This window comes from Eleutherodactylus coqui, chromosome 8, assembly GCF_035609145.1.
Source record: "Eleutherodactylus coqui strain aEleCoq1 chromosome 8, aEleCoq1.hap1, whole genome shotgun sequence".
Classification (NCBI taxonomy): Eukaryota; Metazoa; Chordata; class Amphibia; order Anura; family Eleutherodactylidae; genus Eleutherodactylus; species Eleutherodactylus coqui.
In genome coordinates, this window is record NC_089844.1 from 16,061,497 (window position 1) to 16,088,294 (window position 26,798).

Consider the following 26,798-nt stretch of genomic DNA (forward strand, 5'->3'; position numbering starts at 1 on the left):
GCCATGTTTGAGCTGTGGATGCCCTTGCAATTCCCTGGACCAACTTCAAGTTTCCATGCGTCTTCCCTCCTTTTCCACTCATCGCATCACTTTTCAACATGGAACATGGAAAGCCTTCCGATGATTCTCATCGCTGCAGACTAGCCGCCTTGCACAATGGTATGCGGATCTCTTCAACCTACTCGCTGGCACTTCATGGTGCCACCTTCTTTCAGAACACCACCTTTTACATGGACCCCTCTTACAGCCAAGTTTGTCCATGCTTCATTTAACAGCGTGGCATTGAAGTCTCAGTCCTAAGGGACCGTAGATTTGAGAAACCGGTTATTCAGGCCATGATAAAGGCTAGAAAGCTGCCCTCTTCAATTCTGACAGCAGCATTTAAATCCCCCGGACGGCCCCCTGCAATGAGATCACACTGAGTCGTGCGGGTGTCGTGGCAGCTTGGGGCCTTCTAAAAGGCCCCAGGGCAGTCTTAGCAGAATGCCTATCAGGCCATTCCCGTGGGGGTGGCTTTATAGAATGCCTGCCCGATCACAGTATGATGTAATTCTTTGGTATTACATCATACTGCAGGAGCGATCAAAGCATCGCAAGTTGTTGTCTCCTGTGGGGAGTAAAAATGAGAACAAAGTTTTACTGATTGTTGAAAAAAAAAAAAAAAAAAGTAATGGTTCAAAAAACTCCCCTTTTGCCATATTTACAATAAGTCTGATACATCAAAGTAATGCATTATTTACCCCGCATGATGAATGTGATCAGAAAAACAGAAAGAAATGGTACTGACGCAAACTACAGGACGTCCCGCAAAAAAATGTGCCCTTGCACAACTATGTCGATGGAAAAATAAAGTTATCGCGCGCAGAAGATGGCGGCAGAAAATAATTTTAAACCGTTTTTGAAAAAAAAATAAAGTAGTTCAGCAAAACAAAAAACAAACTTTTCATTTTGTATCGTGGGAATCGTACTGACCCATAGAATAAAGTTATCATATAATTTTCATAGCATCCTAGAATGGTAGAGTTGGAAGGGACCTCCAGGGTCATTGGGTCCAACCCCCTGCTCAGTGCAGGATTCACTAAATCCTCCCAGACAGATATTTGTCCAGCCTTTGTTTGAACACTTCCATTGAAGGAGAACTCCCCACCTCCCGTGGTAACCTGTTCCACTCATTGATCCCCCTCACTGTCTAATATCTAATCTGTGTCTCCTCCCTTTCAGTTTCATCCCATTGCTTCTAGTCTTTCCTTGTGCAGATGAGAATAGGGCTGATCCCTCTGCACTGTGACAGTCCTTCAGATATTTGTAGACGGCTATTAAGTCTCCTCTTAGCCTTCTCTTCTGCAAGCTAAGCATTCCCAGATCCTTTAACCGTTCCTCATAGGACATGATTTGCAGACCGCTCGCCATCTTTGTAACTCTTCTCTGAACTTGCTCCAGTTTGTCTATGCCTTTTTTAAAGTGGGGTGCCCAGAACTGGACACAGTATTCCAGATGAGGTGGATAATGACCTCACGTGATCTAGACTCTGTGCTTCTCTTAATATATCCCAGAATTGTGTTTGCCTTTTTTGGCTGCTGCATCACATTGTTGACTCATGTTCAGTCTATGATCTATTAGTATACCCAAGTCTTTTTCATGTGCTGCTTAGCCCAATTCCTTCCATTCTGTATGTGCTTTCTTCATTTTTCTTGCCCAGATGTAGGACTTTGCATTTCTCCTTGTTAAATACCATTCTGTTAGTCGCTGACAACTGTGCAAGCTTTTCTAGATCTTTTTGAATGCTTCTTCTTCCCTAATGTTAGCAATCCCGCTTTGTGTCGTCGGCAAATTTGATCAGTTGTCCCATCAGTTCCCTCCTCCAGATCATTTATAAAAATGGTAAACAACACTGGGCCTAGGACAGAGCCTTGCAGTACCCCACTTGATACATTCTTCTGCTTGGATGTGCAGCCATTTATGACCACTCTTTAAGTACGATCACTCAGCCAGTTGTGAATCCACCCAACAGTTGCCTTGTCAATCCCATATTTGGTCATGTTTTTTAAAATAAGTATGGCATGAGATACTTTGTCACATGCTTTACTAAAGTCAAGATATACCATATCCACCGCATTTCCCTGATCAACTCAGTCAGTAATACTGTCATAGGAGATTCGATTCATCTGGCATGACTTGTTTTGTTACAAACCCATGCTGACTCTGGTTAATTATTCCATTTTTATCCAAGTACTTGCATATATGCTGTTTAATGATTTGCTCAAAGATCTTTCCTGGTATAGAAGTCAGGCTCACAGGCCTGTAGTTTCTTGGATCCACCTTCTTCCCTTTTTTAAAGATGGGGACAACATTTGTCCTTTACCAATCTTCTGGGACCTTTCCTGTTCTTCAGGAATTTTCAGATTATGGTGAGTGGTTCAGCAATTACCTCCGCTGCTTCCTTTAGTATCCCAGGATGTAATTCATCTGGACCTTAAGACTTGAATTCATTTAGGTTAGCTAAGTGTTCCCTTACCATCTCTCCTTTTATGGATGGCCTGCATTCTTTTATTCCCCCAATAGCACAGGGAAGATCAGTTGATGTTACATCTACTTTCTGAGAGAAAACCAATACAAAATAGGAATTTAAAAGTTCAGCCTTCGCAACATCATTCTTAACCAATTCACCATTTTCATCTTGTAAGCATCCAATAGCATTTTTGGCTTTTCTTTTGCTTTTGACATACCCCCCCAAAATCCTTTTTTATTGCTTTTGGCATGTGTTGCAAGCCTCAATTCATTATCAGCTTTAGCTTTTCTGACACTTGCCCTACAGTTTCTGCAGATCCCATTATATTCTTCTTTAGATATTCCCCCCCTTTTTCCATTTGATAAACACATTTTTCTTCTTCTTTAACATGTGTACAAGTTCTGTGTTCCTCCATCCTGGTCTCTTTAAATGCTTCCAATTCTTCCTTCTTTTAGGGATTGTTAATGATTGTGCTTTGAGAATCTGATTTCGCAATATATTCCAACCTTCTTGGACATTTCTGTCTTTAAGAACATCCAGCCATTGGATTCTTCCTCTTTCTGAGTTCATTAAAATCTGCCTTTCTGAAATCCAACCTTGAGGTCTGAGTCTTCTCAGGTTTCCTCCCCTTGTTATCCAACATCCAAGGATATCATGATCACTGCCTCCTAATGTCCCAACCACCCTTACTTCCTCAACCATTCGGTGGTAAGAATTAGGTCCAAGATAGCAGATCCCCTTGTTTTCTCTTCAACCTTTTGGAAGATAAAGTTGTCAGCAAGAGCAGATAAGAATTTGTTGGATCCGTTACTTTTACCTGAGAGATTCCCAACAAATGTCTGATGGGTAAAATCTCCCATGATCACTATGTTGGGCTTCTTTTGAGAGCTTGGCCATCCTTCAAGCCTTGTATTCCAATCATGTGTATCATCCCACCAAGTTTCCGTGATGCCTATGACATATTTCTCTTCCTGTGTCAGGAGTTCCAATTCAAATTGCTTGTTCCCCATGCTCTGGGCATTTGTGTAGAAACATGTTAGGCCGCCTGCAGACGAGCGGAAATCCCGCCGCGGGATTTCCCGCGGGATTTCCGCTGCTGAAAGTCTGCATAGGAGTGCATTACAATACGCACTCCTATGCAGACGGCCGCGGTTTGGCCGTGCGAAATCTCGCGCGGCAAACAAACCGCGGCATGTTCTAATTTCCTGCGGGGCACGCACTCACCTGGCCGCCGGCTCCGGTCTGCGCGGCAGCCGGCACATCAAAGAGCCGGGGCCGCCAGGCGCGGGTGAGTACGCGCTCGTCCCTGCAGGCTCTGGGGTCGGATCGCGCGGCGAGATTTCTCGCTGCCGGATCCGACCCGCTCGTCTGCAGGCGGCCTTAGTTTGTGATCGGGGTTTCTTGCTCCTCTACTTTCCTTCTGAGTTCTTTGTTCTTTCTTCCCTCTTCTAATAGCGAGTTTCTCAAATGTATTAAATAGCTGTATATTTTTGCCTGGCCTTTCACTTCCATCCCATATTGTTCTAGTTTAAAGCTCTCCTTTTTGTTAGTTTGTGCGCCGTAGAAACAAGACGTACCGAAAGGTGGAGAAAGTTTTTTTTCCTTATAATTTTACTACACTTAGAATTTTTAAAAAGTTTTTAATACATTATACGGTACATCAAATGGTACCATTGAAAAATACAACTCGTCCTGCAAAAAACAAGCCCTCATACAGCTGGATAAGTAAAGGAGTTTTGATTTTTTTGATTTTTTTTTTTTTTTTTTTTTTTTAAAAGGGGGGAGAAAAAAACAAAAATGGGGGGGGGGGGGAGAGAAAGGGCCGCGTCATTAACGGGTTAATTATAAATACGGGAAAAGGTGTTATATTTTTTTTCTATTATTAACTTTTACTACGATTTCTAATACGAATTAAATTTCTTTTAACTTTTTTTTTGGTAATCATTAGATTGCTCATACCTATAATGTAATATCATATTATTATATTAGACTGCCTGTTGGGATGTAGTACAATTGGGTACACTTTTATAGGAAGTCACTCATGGCAGCCCTGGGGGTCTTAAGAAGGCCCCAAGCTTCATGGCATCTGAACACCGATCAGAGCATTTAAAGGGTAAACCGCTGTGATCAGCGTGACCGCTGACTGTGGTTGTTGCGGGTGAGTGTTGTCAAAGACAGCCAGCACCCGCCTTGTGTGGAGAAGGATCGGCAGCCCATCCCGCTCAATACAAATCCCGCACGCGTTGGCCGTAATTGTACATCCTGGGGCGTGAAGGGGTAAGGAAGGCTGTGCAATAGCAACCAAATTAGTCATCGTCCTACTTTACAAAGCGGGGGTAGAAACCATTTTAACTAAAGAGCGACTGATTATCTGGGCTGTTACATTGCAGAACTGGGGTCCTGGCATTTGAATACATCTTCAGCCCAATGTCCACGGGCAAATTTGAATTGCGGAATCCGCGTGGGGCACCCGCGCAGACGATCTGAAGTTCAAGCCGTCCTATGAAGACATGGGCGTCCGCAGCTGAATTAAAGCATGCAAAATCGTTTTGCAGACCTTTTGGTCCAGAAAACAAATGGCAGCATACTCTATTTTGCTGTGGTTCCCGCACGGACGGCTTTTATTCAAGTCAATGGAAGCCGCATGATCCGCAGCCCAATCTGGATTCCACCGGAAAGCAGGAGATTAGGGGGGATCTCTACTGCGCATGTGCGCCGGTGCTTCCGCACACATTCGCAGTGAATAGCCGGAGCGGTAAGCACTATCCTCTGCCGCAGGCAGGGTCAGATCGAGCACCCGGTCCGCCCGTGGACATGAGGCCTTCCAGTTTGTCCCTTTTTGCTTCTGCAACTGCATGCATCCTTCCCCGTTAAATCCCCTTACCTGCAAACTCGGGTGCTTTCTCTCATCACGGCTTGTTTTTCCTCTGCAGGGCTGCAGCGGTCAGTGGCATCATGAAGTCTCCTGGAAAGAACTGCAATATTTTGGCTACAGGTTGGAAAATAAAGAAGAAGCAGAAGGGATATAAGGTGTAAGTGGGCTGATCTACAGGACGTCACCGTCGCGGCGCGCTCCGCTGGACAAAGATGACACGTGCATTACACATGTGTATTTGTTACCGTATAAGCTACAGCGTACGGCTGGACTCTACCATTTCATAGCGGGGGGAGACTATTGCCTTCTGAGAAGTTTCTGCTCCGGGAGCGATGTTGGGATATCTGATGGAAATGGCTTCTAGAAGCGAAGTCCGGTTCTTCTAACTTGCTCTGAACATTCACATAAACCAAATGCACTTTGTGCGGTTTACACAGCTGTGTCGGATCGGCCCTCTCCGAGACATGAGCTCATGCGGCACATTGCAGTCCTTTTTCTGTTAATACCTTGGCTGAATCACAATAAGAAAATGAATGGTGGAAAGGTATGTGATGGAGGAGACAACGATGGCGCCCCCCTGTCAGTGCAGGTTCCGGTGGGCTGGCGACGACGAGTGGACCAAAGCGGCGTTCTCTATATTAGGTGAGTGCATAACGGGAGGTGGGGGGGGGGGGGATAACATGGAAAGCCTTCATTTTGGAGCAGTATGGGTAGAAATGTCTTGTGTTGCTTTTTTTTTCTTTCTTTTGGGGGCGGGAGAGAGGGGTTTGGGGCAGAGGAGACGGGTTTGGGTTCTCAACAAGAGATCGATCTCCTTCTACCTTTTTTACTTCAGTGTTTTTAAATCGGAAGCATCTAACGTTCTGCGCTTCACACTTAGTATGTTGCCCACTATCAAACTTTCACTTCCAAAGCTGTCTGGCTCTCTACCCCTCCATACTGGCAACCGTGACCCTCTCACTGATCACTTAGTCTGGAGACTGCGTGGGGGACACTTACTGTGTTATGCCAGAATTCTGACGTAGAAAAAACGCAAGTGTTTCTGCGTTGGTCTCACCGCTCCTCCAAAAAGTGGCCGGGACTTTAGAAGAGTGCATGGCCCCCTCGGACCACCAGATTTATGTATACTTTTATAACAGAAGCTGGCATAAATTATGCCACAATTGACCATCAGGTCGGAGTTGGCGTATATTTTTCAGAAGATGCCGGATGCACTTCAATCATGCGGTGGCATGAGCGCCTTCATGTGTTGGATGCATCGTGCGCCAGGGAAAATTATACTAAGACCAACCTTGGAAATGACAGACTTAGTAAGTCTCCTCCATTATGTGTTAGTGACTGCACTGGCTCCGCCTCTTCCTGTTTTGGCGCAGTGACTTTATTGTGGCGAGGTGAACGGATATTGCTGTGCTTGTTCAGAAGCCAGAAGTGAAGTCGTTCTAGAATGCATGGGGTCTCCAGCCAGAGCTGTTATAAGCGTGAACTATATGGAGGGGGATAGAGCCCGGACGGCCTCGGCACTAGAACTACCCATCAGACAGTTCGGCAGTGATTTGCATACCATGCAGAAGTGCCGACGGTGGATTTTTCACGATTGAAAGTGCTGAGGTAGATACGATGGTAAATTACTTTCAGATGTTGGCAGGTAAAGTTAGGATTACTTTCATGTAGTAAATGGGGGTAACTTCCTTTAAAGAGGACTCATCATGGCATAAAGTCAGGGGCCCTGCTGATAAAGCCGTGTTTTGTTTTTTTTTATTGTTTATACTCCCCTCTGTTCCTCCTTACGGCGCATCCTTGAATTCAGCTGTCAGTGTGTCAAGTGGGTGGTCCCCACCACTCACTGTCAATGAGTAACATAGGATTTGACTGACAGTCTGATGTCACCAATTGACTGAGCGGTGTGGACCACCCACTTGACAACGCCAGGAGCCGGATCTAAGAAGGGCCCCATAAGCAGGAATAGAGCCATGTAAGAGAAAAGCAGGGATAGAGTCATCGGGGCGGCTCCTGCAGTCATTGAAAAGACTGTCGGCCCATGTAAAAGGGCCTTAAGACAAATGTTTCACGTGCCGTTTGTTTTTTCTGTAGAAGGGAAGTCTAAAGCGCCCGCTATTAACTATAAATGAGAAAATTGCCAAGAATGTATATTGTCATTTTGTTTTGCATTTCCTATAACCGCTCCTGTACCTCCTGCCTCTTATACCCTATACAATACCGTATGGAAATTCTCAGTTGGAGGGCCTGTAGGATAACCGTTGCTTCAAGGGTTTCCTGCAAATTAAAAGGGTTTTCTGGAAGGAAGATATCGATGATATATCCTCTATAGTTGATAAATATCCATGCGGTGGAGATTCACCACTCAGGATATCAGCTGTTGTAAGAGGCCGCAGTGGTCAGGTGAGTGCTGCAGCCACTTCTAAGGTCTGTGACTTTGTGTTTATCGGTTACCTGACTTGAAACCAGCTCAGTCCCATTCAAGTGAATGGGATCAAGATGCAATACTAGCCATAGCCACTATGAAATGTTCGGCACTGTTCCTGGTATGCAGTGAAATTGCTGCTGCACCTGTCTGAGCACTGTGGTCACTTCAAACAGCTGAGCAGCGGACCTCCATTGATCAGAAATTGATGACCTATTGTGAGCATAGAGGGTCAGTATCTTAATCCCAGAAAACGCCTTCAATTGATCACTGGGGACTTAACACGAAGAAGCCCTGTAATCAACCTATTTTAAGTGGGTTCTTCTTGCAAAGTTAGGTGCTGTCTAATACCCGTCTCTGCTCTGTTAGGTTTAACTGATTATCTAGTTTATGGGGCATTGGCACAAGATGTGGGCATGACTTCTCTTTACTAGTATGTATCATCAGCTCTTCATACTTTGTCCTCAGCCCAAGCGGATCCCATCTGTCATGTTTGGACCAGGTCAAAACTTACCTTCTCATGGATGGAACTTGCAAGTGTGGCCTGGAATGTCCCCTCATCCTACCGAAGGTATCGTCACAGCCATGTTTGATGTCTTCTCTACCACTTCTCTGTTTGCTGTGAAAGTTTTCTGCTTAACCCCCTACAGTTTAGGAGGAGCTGTGTTTGTTCTACAGGAAAAGGACATTATAGTTTTGTATCACCTGAGGTGGTTGCCGAGAATGAGCCCACTCACGTGCAGTCCTTCTGGGATTGAAGGTGTTAACCCAGTGGTAATCTGGGTTACCTTGTTTCTGGCCCTGCAAGAAGGGTTCCTTCCCCCTTGAGCTTACACCCGGACATGGATTGAGCCGCATCTATCCACTAGTTGTGTTTGCACTAAGACGACTGAAACACACAATGTTGGAGTCCTATTTTAAATTTAGTCTATCTTCATTTTTTTCACACAAGCAGCTGTTTCTACCCTGGAATGGGGTCTTCTTCGGGATGAGCAGCAGCATTCTGCCTGTCTTCTACGGTTTTGCTTTGCCAGGCAAGATAGAAAAGGTCTTCAATTTTTATGTGCAGCTAGTCACGGATGTGATGATGCCAAATACGTGTTTTTTTATTATTTTTACAAAAAGAGTAAAGCGGGTCCTTTTATGTTTTTTTTTTGTTTGTTTGTTTGTTTTTATTTTACCTGGGGATTTTTTTTTAGTAACTCTATGTTCCTGAAGAAACTTACATCTGGAATGCTATGATCCCTCAGATAATACACTGTCTCACTTTTATGACCGTACCAACCATGGCTCATTCTAAGGCCACTGTTAGGCCTGTAGTTGCCATTGCTACTCATCGGCCCTCTGTGATTAGGTGATGAAGCGCCAGTGATGAGACAAATGGAACCCCTTCTGTTAATATGCTTTGGTTAGTATTAACCATGGCATGTAAGGGGTGAACGGCCAGGATCAGAGTTCTCTGATCCCAGCTTTTGCAACGGGACCCAAGCCATTGGTTACAGCTGTTCATGGCGCAGGCTCCGCTCCTGCGCCTGTTCCACTTGTATGCCGTAAATATATGCCATTTCAGGTACACCGCTTCCCTCCCATCATGTGCATGTACGTCATTGGATGGGAGAGTCACAGAAAAAACTACTGCTGGCGATAATAACCAAATTCAGCCCCTGGTTTTTCAGCATGGCTGATTTGGTACAGGCATCGAACTCCGTTGTCCATAAGAAATGTCATCAGACCCGTTCTTCGCTTCCGTCCCCATGAGGCCAAGGAGGGCCGCATCTTCAGATAATTCATCCTCGCCCAGAATTTCAGGTTCACAATAAATCTTGGGTTCCCTTTTCTTGTCTTTCTGCTCGATGTCTGACCGCATGTCTGGGAATTCTGAAGATTTGCATTTGATTTTTTTCTTTTTTTTAGGTGTTCAATTTTGACCCCGGAGCTGCTGTGAAGCAAAGAACCGCCGAGGATGTCAAAGCCGATGAGGACGTGACCAAGCTGTGCATCCACAAGCGCAAAATCATCGCTGTGGCCACTTTACACAAGAGCATGGAGGTCCCGCACCCCTCGCTGGTGCTCACGAGTCCTGGCGGAGGAACAAGTAAGTGACAATCCGGTTTACTAGACTTCAGCGGTGATGGTATTGCCCATTTCTTCAAGGGGTTGTCTGCGATAAACGTGGGATGGAGCGTTTTCTGCTATGCCTAAGCTGCACCAATTTTATGTCATCACCATGTTGTGTATTACAATCAGAGGTGCGAGAATAACAACCCTCTAAGCATAGGATTAAATGGAGGAGGGTGACAAAGCAGAGCTGTGGAGTCTGAGTCCCATTTTGGTGTAGTTGTTAGAAATGTAGACTGCAGCATATAAAAAAAAAAACACATGTATATAAGCTTATTGTCCAAAACATTCACCCCCAGAAGTTGTCATTTGCTGCAAACCCGTCCTGCGGTTCCATCTCAGGCAGATCTGTAGATGATGAGAGTTGTGGTGATTAGATGAACGGTCTTGTCAACGGAGACCCTAAACGTGGTTCCCCCATTGGGATGTGAGAAGCTGGATGGTCGTATCGATGAATTGTCCCCCACCGGGCCGTTCTGACCAGGCTGTTTAGGGGGTAGTGCATGTGTGAGGGCACACAAGGTGACCAGGCTCAGGACGCCCCCTACAGACCACCAGTAGAGAGAAGCTTCTGACCAGACTGTTAGGAGGTGTTGGACCAGTGGATGGGGGCACACAAGGTGACCGGGCTCAGGATGCCCCCTACAGACCACCAGTAGAGAAAAGCTTCTGACCAGACGGTTAGGAGGTGTTGGGACCAGTGGATGGGGGCACACAAGGTGACCGGGCTCAGGACCCCTCAACAGTCCATCAGTAGAGAGGAGCGCCTGATCGTCCGACAAGCACCAGCAGCTCCAAATGTCTTGTTGTCCGCCATCCAGAGACAGGGGGCGCCATCATTACACCCCTGTGTCTGTCGGAACCATTTCCAGGCGCTTGGCTGAAGGACATTTGGTCTCGTGGCCCCCATTACATGTACAGCCTCTGACATCTGCCATCACCTCAGTTTGCAGGCGCTGACGATGGCCATGTTCGTGTCTGTAGACCTTGGGGTGAGCGCCTCAATCCTGCCTTTGCTGTTGAGCGACACACTGCCCCCTGCTGGTCTGATGGTCTGGGGGGCCATCGCATACAACACTCGACCCCCCCTAGTAGTGGTACGAGGGACAATGACAGCTCAGCAATATGTTCAAGACATCCTGCAGCCACATGTGTTCCTCTCATGGCGGCTTTCAGCAGGATAATGCTCGGCCGCACACACAAGGGGGTCACAGGAAGCCCCCACAACATTGTCACACTTCTGTGGCCGCCCCCGGTCACAAGATTTATCACCAATAGAACATGTATGGGACCATCTGGGACGCCAACTGCGACAGCCTACGAGTTTGCACGATCTACAGGCTCAGTTACAGCAAATGCGAAGCGATATGTTGCAGGATACCATACAGAACCTGTATGCCTCTATGCCCGCCGTATCACATCTTGTATCCAAGCTAGAGGCGGTACAACAGGGTACTGGATCCTCCATGCCCGCCTGTATCACATCTTGTATCCAAGCTAGAGGTGGTACAACAGGGTACTAGAGCCTCCATGCCCGCCGTATCACATCTTGTATCCAAGCTAGAGGCGGTACAACAGGGTACTGGATCCTCCATGCCCGCCTGTATCACATCTTGTATCCAAGCTAGAGGCGGTACAACAGTACTAGAGCCTCCCTTCAAGGGGTCAGTTCTCCACAATAAATGATCCTTTTGCAATAATATTGTAATCACTGTTACAATCACGAAGAGAAAGTTTCATCCCTCCGACAACTTCTTGGGTCCTTGATTATTTTATTTATTTTGTATGAGTGCATATAGCTGTATGTGTGATGTGAAGGGGTTTAATGCCAGCTTCTAATGAAGTACAGGCAGTCCCTGAGTTACAAACATCCGAGCATACGACTCATACGTACAAACTGGAGACTACAGTATTAGGCCGCCTGTAGAAGGCCGGATCGGATCCGGCGGCCGGGGAGTGAGACTTCTGTGCTGGGTTTTCTGCGGGTGATTTCGCACAGACAAACCGCGGCCGTCTGCCTAGGATTGCGTTTGCTAACACAATCCTATGGCCGCTTCCATGGGCGGAAATTCTGCGGGAAATCCCACCGCGGAATTTCCGCCCGTGTACAGGAGGCCTTAGGGTACAGACCAGCGGGGGGTCCAGGTCACAGCCAAAGTACAGTGTAGGGTTCCAGTAGTTGTAACGCTGCTGTGCTCATGCCAGTGAGGGGTGACCGCCTTTTCGGGTCTGGTTTGTAGTACTGGACATGCATTACATGAAGTTGGCCCTTGTTCGACATGTATCCTTCCAACGTATGCAGCAAGGTCTGCAGCACACCCGCAAAGCAGAAGCCAAACGAGCTGAGACAGCAATAGATGTATGCAGCGCCAACAAGAGGACAGGACCCCAAGGAGCGCTGCGACTATTACCCAGCAACGCTGTGCTTTAATTATCGAGATGGAAAGGCTTTTGACAATTTGGAATTGACGACCAAAATCTGTAATATTCCTACATAATGCAAGAAAAGCCCGAAGCCTCTCCAGTGATTTCGAAGCGTCTTGTTCAGCCGGTGAAGGAGATTGCATTGGAGAATGTTACAATTAGAAGTTGGGTCAATCGCTCTAAAGAGAACAACTTTGCATCATAATAAAGTTCAAGGTGAAGCAGCGAGTGTCGGTGTAAGTGATTGTCCTACGATATATTATTTACCAGACCAAATTGTTAATGTAGATGAAACTGGCTTGTTTTGGGGAAAAATACTTGAGAGGACCTGCATTTCTAAAGAGGAAGAATGTGCCGCAGGACATAAGGCATCGAAGGACCGGCCGACCTTACTACTTGGGGGTTAAGGCATCTGGGGATTTAAAGCTCAAGCCTTTGCTAGTGCATCGCTACCGAACCCCAAGGGCAGCACATAATTGTATGGAGCAGGTTCCACCCCACGATTCCCCTCCATACAAATCCTCCAGGACGTAATTGTACATCTGTAGCATTACGGGAGTTCTGGAAGAGTTCTAACATATATGATGTCATCAGAAGTATTGCTGATGCTTGGGGCGAAGGAAAAGACGAATGAGAGGCGTTTGGAACAAATTATGTCCCCAATTCACACAAGAATTTCTAGAGTTTAGAGGATATTGGCGAAACCTGGCCAGCTGTGGAGGCTATTGGTAATAGAGATGAGCGAACGTACTCGTTAAGGGCGATTTCGCAATCGAGCATCGCTATTTTCGAGTGCCTGACTACTTGGGGGAAAAGATTCGGGGGGTGAGCGGGGGGTTGCAGAGGGGAGTGGGGGGGGAGCTTGATTGATCGACCCGTGTAAAAGGGCCCTAAGCGTTTACATGTACGGGTACAAATACATGTGAAGACTAACATCTGTCCAAGTTGCATTTGAAGTAGAACTCCATGCAAATTTGTAGTGTCTTAGTTTTGGTCTGTGTGGGGGGGGGGGGGGGGGGGTTGGAGCCCCTGTGAAGTTTTTACTACTGTCCGCATCATCAGAAAAATGTAATGTCACTTCCTGTCCCTCAGAATACAGGAAGTGAGGAAATCTACCCCTCCGAAGGGAAAAAATAGACAACTCCTCTAAGGCTCAAAATAAATAGGTCCTGCAGAGGTTGAAAACACCTTACCAATGCACATTTTTGTGTGTTGGGGCAATTTTTTTTAAATAGTTTTATTTTCTTTTTAATTTTTTTTTATAATACCTGGAATTCTTTGTATAAAATTAGTCAAACCTTTTATTTTTTAATCAAAGATTTAAGTCTAGGCTACCAAAATGGACTTGCATTTCAGTCTGGGGTAAAGTTTACGCCCATTTGTTAGACAGAATTATGACTTGCGTTGCTACAGTGAAATTAGTGTCAATCCCAGAATTGACTCAGAAACTGATAGGAAAAGGGTTGATGATTGTAGCTGTTGCTTACTTATCGTTGCATTATATACTAATTACGTATCTGTTTTCTTTGTCCAGATTCTGCTCCTGTCGTGTCCAACCGTGCTGCCACCCCGCGATCCATGAGGAATAAATCGCTCGAGGGCATCGTGAATTCGATGCTGCCGGAATGTAAAAACCCATTTAAGTTGATGGTTAAAGAACACGTAGGATCTCAGCCACATGACCTCCATCCTGCATATCCACCACAGCGGTTAGGCAGCGGTGAGCATGGACAGAAATCACCATTTCGTGGGGGCCACGGCAGCATGACAAGTCCAGCCTCATCTGGATCGCAGATTTACAGTGATGGATCTGCATCTCCAAGGACCGACCCATTGGGAAGCCCTGACGCATTTACAAGGAACAACCCCAGCTATCATGCTCCACCCAACTCTAGTCCCATTCATGTGAACAGGACTCCTATATCTCCGCAATCCATCATGTTGCACGGATCGCCGGTGCAGCAGTCATGCGCTATGGCTGGTCGGACAAATTTACCTTTGTCTCCAACGTTTGCCAGTCCGGTGTTGAAGAAAACCATTTGCAATTATCCCCCAAACATGGATATGTCCCGCGCAATGTTCCATCATAAACAAACACCGGGTCCCCCGCCACCTCCGCCACCACCTCCACCACTTTGTGCTCTTCAGAAAAAGCCATTAACATCTTCAGAGAAAGACCCGCTTGGTATACTCGACCCCATCCCCAGCAAACCGGTTCTGCAAAACCCTGTAATGAACACGACCACATTTCATCCAAATGTTCACACTCAGGTACCTGTGATGAATGTAAACATGCCACCTGCCGTTGTTCCTTTGCCAAGTAATCTTCCATTGCCAACTGTCAAACCTGGTCACATGAACCACGGTAATCACATTCAGAGAGTCCAACACCCAACGTCCCCTTCACCGGTGACCTCCCCGGTTCACACAATGCCACCCGGTATAGGAAGGATTGAGGCATCACCCCAAAGATCACGTTCTTCTTCCTCGTCATCTGATCATGGAAACTTCATGATGCCTCCCCTGGGAACACAACCTACCTGTGGTGGTCTCAAACTCCCACCACGTTCTCCAAGGCCCAATATGGGCTCTCCAAGACCTTCCATGCCATCAAGCCCTTCGACGAAGCCTGACGGACATCACCAGTACAAAGAGATCCATAATCCATTGATAGCTGGAATGAGCAACGTATTAAATTCGCCCAACAACACCGTTTTCCCCCCCTCTTCGGCTGGTAACGCTCCTGTAAAGGGGCAGACAGGATTGCTGGGGATGCCTTTAAATCAGATCTTGAACCAGCATAACGCTGCCTCTTTCCCAGCGAGCAGTTTACTTTCAGCAGCAGCCAAAGCACAGCTAGCAAATCAAAATAAACTTGCTGGTAATAATAGCAGTTCCGGATCTGCCGTCAGCTGTGGCAGCAATGAAGGAAATAGCACTTTACCCACCATGTTCCCTCCAGCCTCCAACGTACTACTACTACCGCCGCCGGCAGAAGGGCAGAGCGGCCGGGCAGCACTTAGAGATAAGCTCATGTCTCAGCAGAAGGACTTGAGAAAGAGAAAGCAACCCGCGTCGACCGTCGTCAGTCTTCTCAAGCCGCCGCCCATGGATAATCCCAACCTACAAAAACCAGGAGCTGATTTAATGCGGAAACAAGGGCAAAATTCATTTCCCATGAACTCGATGTCTCAGCTTCTCCAAACCATGAGTTGTCAGAACTCCCACATGAACAGCAATAGTACCATTCCCGACTCGAACGTGAGTTTGCCTTGTTCCGCCAAACAGCTGGCTTATGACAACGGCCTGAACGCCGCTAATCTCCATAATTCACTGGCGCTTAACATACCAATTAGAGGGGAGGGCGTCTCCTGCCAAAACCTAAACACTAACTTTGTTCATGGTAACAATGCAGTTCCTAATGCTCATCTCACCGGACTCATCAATCAGATGCAAAGCAGTAGCGGTTACGGGATGCTACCCCATCCGGGGAACCCTTTACATCTCAACCCATCCCAGCCAAGAATGCAGACGTCATCCGCTATGCCGATGATTGCCAACAGCATCGGCAACAGTTCCGATTCAGGTACGCTCTTCACCGGAGTTGTCCTTTTAACTAATGCCTGGTGGAGTTTATTGTAGACCGCTGGCCCTCTTATTTAGATGTGCAGAACAAGTCTGGTATTATTTATCGGCGCTCCTGTCGCTTTGTGACAAGTCTCAGTGTCTACACTGTAGGGCTGTCTTTGCACACGCTGGGTTAAGAATTTGCGTAGTCTTGTGCACCGCGTTCGCTTTACGCTGTTTAGGTCCATTTTCCATGATCTCGATGACATTTTCCATTCGTTTTTCTTCAGGGGGTCCCTTACCTTTGTCATCGGTAGCAATAGCTGGCGCAGGTCAACCGGCCATTACAAAGACAACATCTGTCCTCCAAGACGGCGTCATCGTCACGACCGCATCTGGGACGCCAATGCAGAGCCATCATCCGATGGGCAGCAGTTTCCCGTTTCCAGGACCAGAGCACACGACTAATCACTTTGCACAGAATACTAACAACAACCTTCCGCGACCCGTCAACTCCAACCTGCTGAACGCCCTGCCGATGGCGCTACCCGTCAACCAGCAGCATCTGCTAAACCAGAACATCCTGCATATGCTGCAGCCCTCTGCGGGAGACGGTAAGACCTGCGACCGGCCGCGCTCTTCATGACTGCGTCAGTGTAAGCGTGAATTGGGGGGCTTTAAGGGTATTGCAACTAACTTGTTGCAAAAAAATTAAGTTTCCTGCAGTTACAAAAGTTCAGCCGTTACATAACACTGTGGGGCCTTACAGCTGAGCCCCAGGTGGGAGGGGTGGGGTAGTGCAATTAGACTAGAGTGGCCCAAATATAATGTTTCCTTGATGATCGGCCCGCGTAAATGTGCAGAAGATCGGCTGTCTGTCTTCGACTGATCTGCTCATTTACATAATCATAAAAATTTCTCCCTGGTCAGACTTTCTTTTTCTTTTAACCCCTTGGTGACCACCTATATACACATTTTTCCTGATGTCGCTAAAGGACTTTAAACCTGCATAAAGTGGCATATTGGATGACTACTGACAGCCAGGCTCCTGCTCTAACCACCAGTTGCAGAGAAACCTCAGTTTAACCCCATTACATGCCACAGTCAATAGCAACTGCAGCATGTAAGCAAATGGCAGGTGGAGGGGGCTGCTTCTGGGATCCATCAGTACCCTGCAGTGCGAATGCAAGGTACCAATGTGTTCCCATGGCAGCTGGAAGCCTGACAAAGGCCTCCATGTTTGTCATGTAACTCAGCCTATTAGACTGCGCCTCCAGCAGAGTCTTAAAAGGCTGCAATCCTACTTGGTAGACTACACTACATAAGTAATGCAGTGTAATATGCTTGTGATCCAACGATCACATCTTCAGGGACTTTAATCTTCATTGAATTTTTTTTTAATGCTATTTTTTAAGGAAAAAATTATATAAATTTTTCCCCACAAAAAAACTTCTTTAAATAGATAAAATACCAAAAAACTAATTAAAAACCAACACATAATAGGTACTCCTGCACTTTGTAACAATCCAGACAATGAAAATAGTTTGTGTATCTCGCTTGATGAACGCTATAAGAATAATTTTTAAAAAGTAACACCAGAATTTTTTTTCTTTTGTTCTCCTCCCAAAAAACGCAATAAGAAGCAATCCAAAAGTCCCACGTACCCCAAGATAGTAAAAGGAGGGTTTTGTTTTTGTTTTTTGCTACTTTTTAGTACTTTTTAGTGTTTTGGGGTTTTTTTTGTTTTTTTTTAAATAATAAAACTTTTTTAAACCTAATTTTTACAGTTTAGTTTTTTTTAGACCCCAGAGGTGACAATAACTTGAGATGGAGTGATCGTCCCTGCAGTATGATGTAATGCCGCAGCATAACATCATACCGCGATCTGACAGGCATGGCAGCCCTGGGATATTTCAGAAGCTTGGTTGCTTCATGATCCTTTGTTATGTTGTACACCACCTCCAACTACATGCATTAAAAACGGATCAGACGCGTTTCTGCCGCTGCTATTACGTTCTCGCTATAATCTTAGACTTTGTACGCTTTAGCGCTGGGGTTTCTGTTTTCCGTTATGGCAGCAGGATAACACAACCTCCTGGCCAGCTGGATCCGTCTAATGCATGAACCGAACGGATAATAGGATCTGGTTGGTTTCCGTCAGCGTTGAAGCAGAGATCGGGCACTGAGGCTCCGACCGCTGGTGTGATCGAAGCCTTATTAGGGTGTTCGTAACATTTGCTTATGTTGTCAATCAAATCCCACCGATGACGTCATGCATGTTAGATTTATTTGGGAAGTATTTGATTTATAGGAAATGACTAGTTTTGCTGCGTTGTTGCAGTTTGTTGCTCTGCAGCCGGTGCAGAACTGCAACTGTCAGGACATTATGGGAGTTGTAGTTCTATCACAGGCTTAGGACTTCTCCAGGAACGGGTGCTGGGATCTCTGGTCTTCCATATGTTCATAATGTCTAACTGTCTTCCAGGAGATCTGCCGTCGGTGAACAACCATCAGCTGTCTCATCTTCAGTCCATACTAAACAACAATCAGCAGCAGCAGCTTCTGCAGGGCTTCCCCAATCTCCATGCTCTGAAAGGACACGTTCCTGGGCCTCCGAACAATATAAACCCCATGGCCTGCCTGTTCCAAAACTTCCAGGTAATTGTGGTTTCACATATAGAACATCATGAAACGTGAGGATCGGGTCTTTCACGTGGCCTAATGATCGGGCAAGAGGGTCCCTACAACATCCTTTTGATGTCAAGTAGAAGTGTCCATGTTGGCAGACCTGTACAGCCGAGTAATGACCGCACCGTGGAGATGAACGACTCCAGGAACAGTCGTTCCTCCCCATGCCAGTGATACTTCAGCCTGTCTAAGGCCGGTCTTGCAAGACCGGATTTGAATTGCGGAATCCGCGACCGGTTCCCATGTGGATGATCCGCGGTATTCTGCACGTATTAAAAAATATAGAACATTCGCATATTCACTAAGATGAGTGGAAATAAAACTGCAGCATGTTCTACTTTTGTGCAGACTCGGCACAGACTGCTTTCATTAAAGTCACTGGAAGCAGTCTGACCCGCAGCCCATCCGCAATTGACATTGCAGGAAACCCGCGTCATCCCCTAGCAACGACGCAGGAAGGGGCATGCAAATATTTAAAAGAGAAAATCGCTACTGCGCATGACAGACAGCGATCGTCCGCGGTTATCCACAGTAAAGAAATGGGTACGCAGGGACGCCAGCCTGGGTCAGAGCCGGATTACACTGCCGGATGCGGAATCCGACCTGTCCGTGTGAGACCGGCCTAAGGCTACTAGAATGCAAACCCTTGTGTTCTGATAAATGCAGCCCGGCCATTAGCACTTTTATACGAGTGTAAGTAACAGCGCTAATTGCCAAGCTGCACCACCTTTTGTCGGGCAAACGTGAGCACCCTAAAAGAAATGCAAACTACTTCCAACTGACATGCTTTATTGATTGGTACTCCTTCTATCAGGCTGGGCGCCGGCTGTATAAAAGGACCCTGAGGCTTCTATTACACACCAGCGTTAGGCCCTGCAAAATGCAGGAGTTGCACAGATTACAGCCGGCACCTGGATGTCCCATAGTCACTGAACTGAGATGTCCAGATGTCAGCTGTAATCAGTGTAGCTCCTTCTCCATTTTGAAGTGAGTGATAGCACCCTAGGGCTGCGATTACAGGAGTGTCATTAATTCACATGTAATCCTGCTAATTGCCGGGCTGCACCTACGCTTGGCAATAGGTTAGGTAAACACGAACGCTAACGGCAGCTGCTAGCACTTGTGTAATAACCTTTAGACGGGCTTATGTGTTTGTGTATATGCCTCAGCGCACCTATTTGCTCTGTATATTAGGCTTTTTTTGCCTGCTTATTGGCACATTTACTGTATTTTTTTGCACACGCAGGTCATATTCATTTGCGTGCAGCAGAAAGATACGCCATGACTTAGCTGCCTAGTTAATGAGTTCTACATGTGTTCCTATTTTCACAGAATTGCGCGGCGTATTGCACGTTTGTGCACTCATTTACCCACCTGCTATAGACTTCTATGGGGAGCTTTGGTGCGCAAATGCGCACAAAAATAGAGCAAGTCCTTTTGCAAAAAGGGGAGATGTGAATCAACCTGTTTAGAATCAATGGGTTCTTTTCTGTGCGTATTGCGCATGCAAACTCACTTGCCAATGTGTCCAAGTGACGGAGCCCTTAGAGTCCTATTACACGAGTGTTTCTCGCCTGCCAGATGCAATCAGAATCTCTGATCACAACCAGCGCCCGGACTCATCAATTCATACACATTGAGGAGCCGGCTGCAATCAGCATCTAATAGCAGCCTTGCAGTTTGTTCACACAGTCGAATTTTGCTGCTGATTTCAAATCGATCCCACGTTACTACTTGACGCAGAATCCACCTTGGGAAATCTGCACATGAATTGGTCTTTTGTAAAAAGGGCTAAATCCATACGCAGATTCGCAGCCAGAAATCTGCATTTTGCTTTAAGTTTCTTCTGTGTCTTTTTAGAAGCAGAATCTGCACTGAAAAGCAATAATTACATGTTTTCTCAGAATTTCAATCCATTTTGCGATAGATTGCTTTTCCTTCTTTGCTCTCGTCTTCTGCTAACAGGGGCCTGTTCACTCTTTGGGCATTATACATGTCATGTTTAGGTCCTCAGAAAAGATTCGATCAGCAATAAACCCGTTAATCGTTGTTGACCACGCCATCGTTGCACATTTATACCTGGCCCAATGATTAAATATTAAGGTAATTACTAAGTTGCGTAGAAGTGAATGGGAGTTTCACCGGGCTTACACAACCATATTGAAATAGCGTATTACACGAGTTCTGTGCGCCCGTTTGATACGCGGCATTTCGCAGGCAATCCCATCTCCTTACGCAGTTCTGCTCACATTAACGTATAAGAATTGCATAATTTGTAAGCGCAAAATAGAACGCAGCATGTTCTATTTTGCCATATATATATATGCAGGAGAGCCCATTGTTCTCTATTGTCGCATATATGCCAGCAGTCCATACGCAATTACATTGAGCATGGGCTGCAGGTATATGTGTCATCCCTAAGCGACGGCGCGGGAAATATAAAAAGGTAACGGGTGAATTGCGCATGACCACCCGCATGAGAGCACGGTTATGCGCAGTTCAATTTCACCGACATTCGCGGCCGTACATGGGGTCACGGCCGGGTTCACAGCAGTAAAACGCTGCAGGAGTCCCGCGGCGTTGAACGCTTGCAACCGTGTGAGCCCGGATTTATGCATACAGCATAGAATTGCCTGCTTGGCTATTGCCCTAATCCCAGTCCCCAGCTAATGACCGGGATGGGGGAATAATCCTTAAACATTAACAAGCATCCTAATAAACCTGGACTCTGGCAGAACTTAATGGATGTACAAAGGTGACAGTCGTAGGGGCCTTCACTCGTCTCCACACTGTGAACCTTTGAAAAGTTAAGTTTCGCCAGTTTGCTGAATTGCCGCAAAATTTCGACTGAATTGGTACTAACCAAACCAGAACCTCACCAATGCCTAAAACTAGTGTATAATACGAAAAGCCATAAAGTCCTGTATAACCGACAGAAGAATAGAAGATTAGTTTTAATTTTCCCTTTTCCTTCCTCTCCCTCCTTTTTTCCTTTTTGCCGTGCCCACCTTTAAGATCGGTTCGTCTTGGCTTCACCTCTTAACAGAACTTTCAGCAGTGTTTTACCTGGAACGGAGTTTGGTTGTTTCGGTTCGCTCAGCACTACTATTGACCACAGCAGTTAGGGGGTTATCAGCCAGGACCAAGGATATCTCCAGTCTCTGATGTTGCAGCATGCTGTTAGCTGTAGTATAGTCCCACCTATGACGTAAATGTACATCTTGTGAGAAGGGGTTAAAATACAGAAACACAATGTACAGAAATACCGATATTAATATAGAACTCTGATCTGGTGATCTGTCTGATTGCCAGTAGGAGTCGCGACGGAATATTTTCCACTTTATGGTGAGTTGGGTCTCTGCTGTTTACGGTATGTTTTTTTTGTCTTCCTCTGGATCAGCTGGGGTTTGTAAGTATGAAACATTAGGACTTGATGGACACGGAGGAGGTCTTCTTCTCTTTAGCCCGCTATGTCATTACTAGTTAGTAAAAAGCTGCGTTCTCTCACAGCAAAAGAAAAAAAACGGAACAAAAAAAGGTTGTGGCCGAAACTTCGCCCAGCTGCGGCAGCCAACAGCAAAACAATATCACCGATGTCGGCAAGACCGTGCGGCTGTTGGCAGGACTTTCAGCTGCTTTTATATCTTTGCTGTGTGAGCGCAGCCTTGGGCTCTTTCACACAATGCAGAATTATTCCCCAAGACGCAACAAAAAGCGCAGAAAATTCTGCACTGAAATCTGCATGTATCCTTGCAGCTGTGGTGCAGAAGTCTGCAGATTAAGCTGCGTCTTGCGGAATAACCCCGCGCTGTGTGAAAGGACCAGCAGCGCCTTTTTCAGTCTGCTTTGCATTCATTTATTTTGTTTCCCCACAGGTGAGAATGCAAGAAAATAAGGAAGTGAATGCCCAGATGGGATTATCTTCAATGCATGAAAACCCAAACTCTGCACTTCCTCCATTTCCAGAGAAATCCTGCACCATGCCGCATAGGACAGAACAGTATATAAAAGACAACGTACGGGAAGGAGACGGCTCGGTGGATGCCATTTATAAGGCTGTGGTTGATGCAGCCAGTAAAGGCATGCAGGTGGTCATCACCACGGCCGTGTCCAGCACAACGCAGATGAGCCCCATCCCAGCACTAAGTGCCATGAGTGCCTTCACTGCATCCATCGGTGACCCATTAAATCTCTCGAGTGCGGTGAGCGCGGTCATCCACGGTAGAAACATGGCAAATTCTGATCATGAGGTCAGAATGAGGAACTCGAGAGGGAACCGGATGAGGAAAAACGTAGATCACGGCAAACATATGGCTGATGGGGATGGGTTTGATTATTTCAAAGCGGGATGCAATACACCTAAACGACAGTGGAACGGGGGTCAGAGTCCAGGAGACGTGAACCGGTGGAAATGTGAGGAGGTTCTGGACCACAACGCACAGGTCCATGGCAATCCTTACCAAGCAAGATCTGGAAACGTCTCTCTATTGCACTCCTTCGAAGATGAGCAGTGCCAGATTTTGCTGCCCCCCAGGCATTGTCCGAACGATAAAATGCTAGAGGATAATTTCAGGTTTAACCATTACAAAAGAACTATGATGAGTTTTAAAGAGAGGTTGGAAAGCACGGTGGAACGTTACGCCCATATGAATGGGAACAGGCCCACTCCGCACAGAGGCTATGGAGATTTGCTCAGCATCCCCAAACAAGAGATCAGCATGGAGGAACAATCTCCTAGCTCTTCCAACAGTTTGGAAAGCTCTTTAGCAAGAGACTATATCCATTACAATGGAGACTTCCATGCTAAAGGCATGAACGGGTGCGCCCCGAGTCCCTCGGATACCAAGAGTATCAGTAGTGAGGATGATCTTAGGATACCGGACTCCCCTTCTTCAAATGACTTAATGCCTTACAGGCCAAGGACGTTTAATATGGGGGACTTGGTCTGGGGGCAGATTAAAGGACTGGCCTCGTGGCCTGGAAAATTGGTGAGGGATGATCTACACAACGCGTATCGACAGAACTCCAAGGAGGTGAAGGTATGCGGTCACTTGCTGATTTTCACTTAAGACGTTTGTATTTTTAGTGTTGACGCATTATTTGAGCTGGATGCTGCAGGGTGGTGAAAAGTGGCGTCTGAGCTGAAGGTGGAGAATGTAAAAGTGTAAAGTATTTTAAACCCCCAACAGTTTAGGACGAGCTGTGTTTGTTCTGCAGGAAAAGCACATTAACAGACCTTTCAACTTCAAGCGTCTGTAGCTTCGGTTCTATCAGTGTTGCTAAAGCGAAGATTCTTAGCGTTAAAATGTTAAAAAGCATGTCTGTAACACTCAGAGAACCGGAGCTACAACCGTTTGAAGTAGGGTCAGGAATAATGAATTTTGCTCTTTCCTCCTGCTCTCAGCATCTTCTCTCTCCTCGGCTGAGACCTGCTGTAGTTCTCACAGCAGTGAGGACTGGGACCACCAGCACAAAATACAGCAAGCTCTGCCTGGCGGCCTGACGCTTTTAACTTGTGCCCCTTTTGAAGCATCCATAGCAGCAAGCGACTTAGACTCGGGCACCATGTCTGACTCCAGGGCAGAATGCCTCAGGCAGGCTGCAGCCAAAGTCACGCATTTTGCATGCTCTCACGGTCATAACAAGTTTTCATGTGGACAGTGTGAACCGCTCTGAGCTGACGAGCTCCCAGCCGTCTGAACCAGAATGGGTGCGCTCTGTCTTGTCCAGTGCTTGACTTACTAAAGCATCCAAGATAATCATTACCATACTGGATAGTATTTTCCATCATCCGGTCCCAACCATGCCTGATGGAGAAACTCCTTACCCCCCTGATCCTTCCCATGGAAGAACCAGGCAGCGGTCTAGACCATCTCACTCCCGACAATCCTATGAGTTTCCAGCCTGATCGCGCTCCCCACACCCCATTGAAACACATTCTGAGCTTTCCCCCAGGGACGACCCTCGCTCAGAAGGTGAGGTGCGTCCGCCTCTAATTCACATCTGGATGAGAAACAATCGTCCAAACTACCCTCTTCAGTTGATCTTTTGATAACTGTGGTGAAGGACACCCTAAAGGTGTAAGATCCATTTAAGACGTCCCCCCAAGGTCTTTTCTTCCTACAAAGAATTTTAAGATCTCCTGACCAGTGAATGGAATCTCCCTGACAAGCATTTCACTAAACCAAAGCGTTCATGTACCCCATTTCGAAGTCCATAAAGAAATGGGCAACATCTCTGGCGGTAGACCCTCCAGTGTCACACTTGGCAAAATACACCACACTGCCTATGGCAGACGTTTTTTTTTCTTTGCGGACGCCCATAAGTAACTAGAATCGCTGGCTAAAACCTCTTTTGAGATGGTAGGTTCAGCCCTACAACCTCTCTTTGCATCTACCTGGGTCAGCAGGGCTACTTCCAAGTGGGCTGAGCAATTGCGCCGAAGCATTCTTTCCGGTTCTTCCCTGGTAAAACCTGCAGATATTGTGCAACAACAAATTGGCCATACAGGCAAATACGTCTGTGAGGCCCCCCTCCATGCTGCCAGATTATTGGCTTAGACTTGTGCGGCCTTCATAGCCACACAAAAGACCTTGTAGCTGAAATCCTGGGGCACTGATGCAGTCTAAAAGGTCCTCAAGTGGACTTCCCTTTGTAGGTTCCCACCTCTACGGTGATCGGCTAAACAAAATTTATTTTGGAAGCCACAAATGGTAAGAGCTCCCACCTATCTCAGAACAGGTCTAACTGAACGAGATCTTCTCGGAAGAGGCGTCCTCCATTTCCTTCCTTTTGGCTCCAGTCAGTGAACCACGGATACCAAGAAAACCACTCTGTATCACAGGAAATAACCTTACTTTGGACACTAACCCTCTTCCACAAAATCCTCATCGCATCCATGTAACAAGCCGAATTCCTGGCCTCCATCGATGTCAAGAATGCATACCTCCATGTGTTCATCTGCAGAGCGCATCAACGTTTTCTACGCTTCACACTATGGTCGGAACACCACAGTTTTTGGTTCTCCCTTTCAGGCCTCCTTCCCACGAACGGATTTCCGCCGCGTAATTCGCGGCGAAAATCCGCTGCGTTGCACGCAGCTATTAGGTTCTATTGAACCTAATAGCTCCATGCTCACGATGCGTAATTCCACCGCGGAATTACGCACCGCGATTTCTCCCGTCCTCACCCGCAGCATGCTCTATTTTCTGCGGGTGAGGACGGGCTGTACGCACTGACGGCTTCCATTGCAGTCAATGGAAGCCGTCCATTCACGCTATCTCCCGCTGTAACCAGCGGGAGATAGCGTGAAAAAACGCTTTCCCGCCCACCGCCGAGCGTCATATGACGCCAAATGACGCGGTCCGGCCGCGTCACGTGACACGGCTGGTGACGCGAGGGCGGTGGGCGGTGACGAGCGGTGACGAGCGGTGACGCGGCGGTGGTGGGCGGGGAAGCGATTTCACGCTATCTCCCGCAGGTAAGTATAGGGGCTCTGGGGGGCGCCGTGACGGGCTTCACAGCGGAATATTACGCTGCGGAGCCCGTCACGCTCGTGGGAAGGAGGCCTCATGTTGGCGACTGTTCCGTAGGTATTCCCACTCAGCCACTCTGGAGAGTCTCCACATCACCTTAGACACACACGCTGCTTCAAAACCTGCAGCACTTAGCCGAGGGTTTCGGAGCGGCTTGGCCGCACGCCTTTTCGTTGCGGCCGGCGCTCCCATAGAGAAGAACGTGGCTGCAAAGGGGAAGGGGGAGAATTGACATTCTGCAGCCGGGGAATCCGTGCCGCAGCACCAGCTTTGGCGCGACGGATTGGCCGTGCCATTTGGACGCGATTTTCGACAAATCTCGTCCAAATGGCTGGCTAATCCCGGGATTAGCGGCCGCATGTGAATTTGCCGCTGCAAAATTCTGGACGGAATTTCTGCGGCAAATCTGCCCTGTGTGAACCCAGCCTCAAAAGCCAACAGAGATGTTACAGTAAACCTTCAAATCTACTTGGGATTCTTCATCAGACTAGAATATACCTGAAGAAGCGGATATGCACATCAGAGGCACAGATGTGGTGTGATTAATTTGCATTTAATAGAACCGGATGAACAGCAGAGACAATTAGTCTGAGAAGGACGTGAGAGTTTTATGGGCTCTAAATTGATATTCGGGGGCACCGGGCCCCAGAACCGCCTGTG

At 46.9% G+C, this 26,798-nt stretch overlaps 1 protein-coding gene across 2 annotated transcripts in view; it reads left to right on the plus strand.

Annotated features, from left to right (window-relative positions):
• The window catches only part of MBD5 (methyl-CpG binding domain protein 5), a 67,058-nt gene that overhangs the window by 28,159 nt on the left and 12,101 nt on the right, over positions 1 to 26,798 (plus strand). For both annotated transcript variants that reach the window (XM_066575187.1, XM_066575188.1), the window contains exons 2-8: positions 5,443 to 6,026; positions 8,275 to 8,377; positions 9,721 to 9,901; positions 13,883 to 15,934; positions 16,206 to 16,529; positions 18,401 to 18,573; positions 22,479 to 23,642. In XM_066575187.1, coding sequence (XP_066431284.1) covers positions 5,857 to 6,026; positions 8,275 to 8,377; positions 9,721 to 9,901; positions 13,883 to 15,934; positions 16,206 to 16,529; positions 18,401 to 18,573; positions 22,479 to 23,642 — 4,167 coding nt within the window. In that variant the 5' untranslated portion in view covers positions 5,443 to 5,856. The remainder of the gene's footprint in view (positions 1 to 5,442; positions 6,027 to 8,274; positions 8,378 to 9,720; positions 9,902 to 13,882; positions 15,935 to 16,205; positions 16,530 to 18,400; positions 18,574 to 22,478; positions 23,643 to 26,798) is intronic.